The sequence below is a fragment of the Pundamilia nyererei genome, unplaced genomic scaffold, assembly GCF_000239375.1.
Source record: "Pundamilia nyererei isolate P.nyererei 1_Seehausen unplaced genomic scaffold, PunNye1.0 scaffold00227, whole genome shotgun sequence".
Taxonomy (NCBI): Eukaryota; Metazoa; Chordata; class Actinopteri; order Cichliformes; family Cichlidae; genus Pundamilia; species Pundamilia nyererei.
Window position 1 is genome coordinate 401283 of NW_005187628.1, and position 2721 is coordinate 404003.

Below are 2721 nucleotides of genomic sequence, written 5' to 3' on the forward strand. Positions count from 1 at the left end.
TGTGCTTTTTATGCAATTTTTGCAAAGCTATATGTGGAAGGAAACCGTGACCTAGGGCAAGCTGATGGCATAAGATGTAAGTACAACTTCTCCGGTTTCATATGCAAAAAACATTATTGCGCTAGCTTACGTGGTTGCAAAACGGAGCGTGCCTGCTCCGACCGGCTTTAAAGGGTTAATTACACCCAGGATAAAGACATCTGTTATACCGGTGTTTCCCAACCAGTGTGCTGCGGCACGTAGGTGTGCTCTGAGAAATGATCAGGTGTGCCGTGAAAGATTATCTGGTTCCACCTGATTAGTACTCTAAACAACTGGTCTGAGTGACAGGCAGAACAATTGCATTCTCTTCCACTAGAGGGCAGTACAACTACCTGCTCTAATTAAATGAGTTGCCAACTGCCAGTAAAAAAGAAGAAGAAATTACATAGTAGTCATGGGCTGTATCCCAATCCAGCGACCGCACGCTCCGGAGTACACGCAGTCCCCGTACTACGTACGGCAAGTACTACGAAGTATGAGAAGTGCGGAAGTGAGAGGCTTGTGAAATGGGACAATCTACCCTTCACATTTGTGTCACCAGCTGTGCCTTCCCATACCACCCCTCCCGATCGGCAACATGGATACAGACCACGTCCTTGCGTGTGTAATTTCTCTGCTAATGGAAGAGCCCCAACAACCCACCTGTCACAGACGAATGATCCTGTTGCGACTACGAGACAACCACGTGCAGGTAAAGTGATAAATACATGTCGACATTACTCCCCCCTGAGATATTTGACGTGTGTACCTGTGTACTAGTGTAACACCCTGACATATACCACTGTAGATGTGAATCCCAAATAGGAGTGTCTGTGCCCGTAGCCTGCAAACTGCAGCAGTATATCCTAGGACATTCCACACAAGTGCAATTAACAAAAAACCCAAATAATGTTCCCACAAGTACAGTGTCCACTGTCTGCTAAAAGAAGAACAGCAACAGTCAGAATAATGACAAGAATAAAACAATGTCTGTCATTTCCTGTATTTGCCTTCACCAGACCCCTGTACTGCAGGATTAACCTTAGTGTCCCAGTCCTGGAAACATTCTTCAATAATGAGGACACCAGGCCTGATTTCCGCCTCAGCAGGGAGTCCGTGACAGCGTTGATGAATCTACTTAACCAGGATCGGAGACATGGTTGGGGTGCCCCGATCGAGGCCCTTATGTTCCTTTTCTGGCTGGCAAGTGGAGCAGCCTACAGGGTTGTGTTCAGGGTGTTTGCAATACCCCGTTCCATTGTTCACCGCATCGTGCACAGGGTCACAGAGGAGGTGGTGGCCACTCGCCATCAGGTCATCCACCTCCCTCAGACCCCAGAAGACCTAGATTCCATGTCCAGTGGGTTTGCACAGCTGGCAGGACACAGGGCCTTTGTGAAAGCTGCTGGTGCAATTGACTGCTGCCATGTCCACATAAAGCCCCCCAGCAGCCCTGATGGTCAGTGCTACAGGAACAGGGAGTTGTTCCCGTCTATAGTCTTGCAGGCGGTATGTGATCATCAGGGCTGCTTTGTTCATACACATGTGGGCTGGCCAGGGTTAGTGCATGACTCCAGGGTCCTCTGCCACAGCCCACTGTACCAACAGGCCCGTTACCCTCCCCCAGGGCATTTCATCCTTGCAGATGGAGGGTACCCATGTCTCCAACATCCACTCCTCCTCATCACCCCTTACAAGAGGCCAGTCCATGGTGTGGGAGCCCAGCGCTTCAATGCACATCATTCTAGGGCATGCTCTGTCATTGAGCGTGCTTTTGGAATGATGAAGACGAGGTTCCGTGTCATCTTTCTGCAAGCGCTGGAGGTGCACCACACCTTCGTGCCACATGTACGTCACTCTAATAAAATCATCATTGTTGTTTGTCGAATCATAATGGCAACTGTAGTGTATAATCTGGCATGTACACTGTACTTACAAGACAAAACATCTGTTGCAGGTCATAACAGCATGTGCCGTTCTGCATAACATCTGCATCAGTGCTGGTGACATTGTGGCCCCAGATGAGGAACCCGAGGATGATGCCCAAGATGAGTGGGAGACTGGTGTGGAAGCACTCAGTGGTGCACACTGGCGGGACTAGCTATCTGCTGAGATGTCTACCCTGGAGGAGGTACCCCCAGACCACGATTCTTGTCATCAGGCAGGTATCCCTTAGTGGTGCACCTTCAAAGTGCTGGAATTTCACGTGACATCTGTATTAACATGATTGTTGGCACCATGTCGTTTTTGCATCGTTATGATTACATTCTAGTGACATGGCAGCCGTCAGTTTCACCAGCCCTGCAGACCCAGGTGGAAGATGAGGCAGTGGATAGTTGGAATGAGCATGCCAGGGCAACATCTGGGGACGCCCATGTGGGATGCTCCACTCAGTACCTGGCTACGCAGACCAGGGGTCTCACCTGTGGCACCTCCTTCATCTCTCTGGTCCTGGTCCAGCGGATCCAGCAGCACTGCCCAAGACTCCCTCCTCAGCCAAATGTCAGGCCTGGTTAACAATGCCTGTGCATACTGGGACATTCAGGTTGCAAATACAGTTGGGATGTTCTGAATGTTTTATTTACATAACTGAAATCATCTTATTTGTACAAAACAAAGGTTGGGATGCCAGCATAAGTGCAACTATGTACATTAGCTGTCTGTGAACACGACTCAATCCTTTTTCTGCTCCACTAACTT

At 49.2% G+C, this 2721-nt stretch overlaps 1 protein-coding gene across 1 annotated transcript; it reads left to right on the forward strand.

Annotated features, from left to right (window-relative positions):
* The first annotated feature begins 436 nt into the window (after positions 1–436).
* Positions 437–2122, forward strand: LOC102209030 (putative nuclease HARBI1). The gene is made up of 3 exons (XM_005748708.1): positions 437–501; positions 1041–1869; positions 1979–2122. Exons 1-3 carry the CDS (start codon positions 437–439, stop codon positions 2120–2122), a joined length of 1038 nt encoding a protein of 345 aa, XP_005748765.1.
* The last annotated feature ends 599 nt before the right edge of the window (positions 2123–2721 follow it).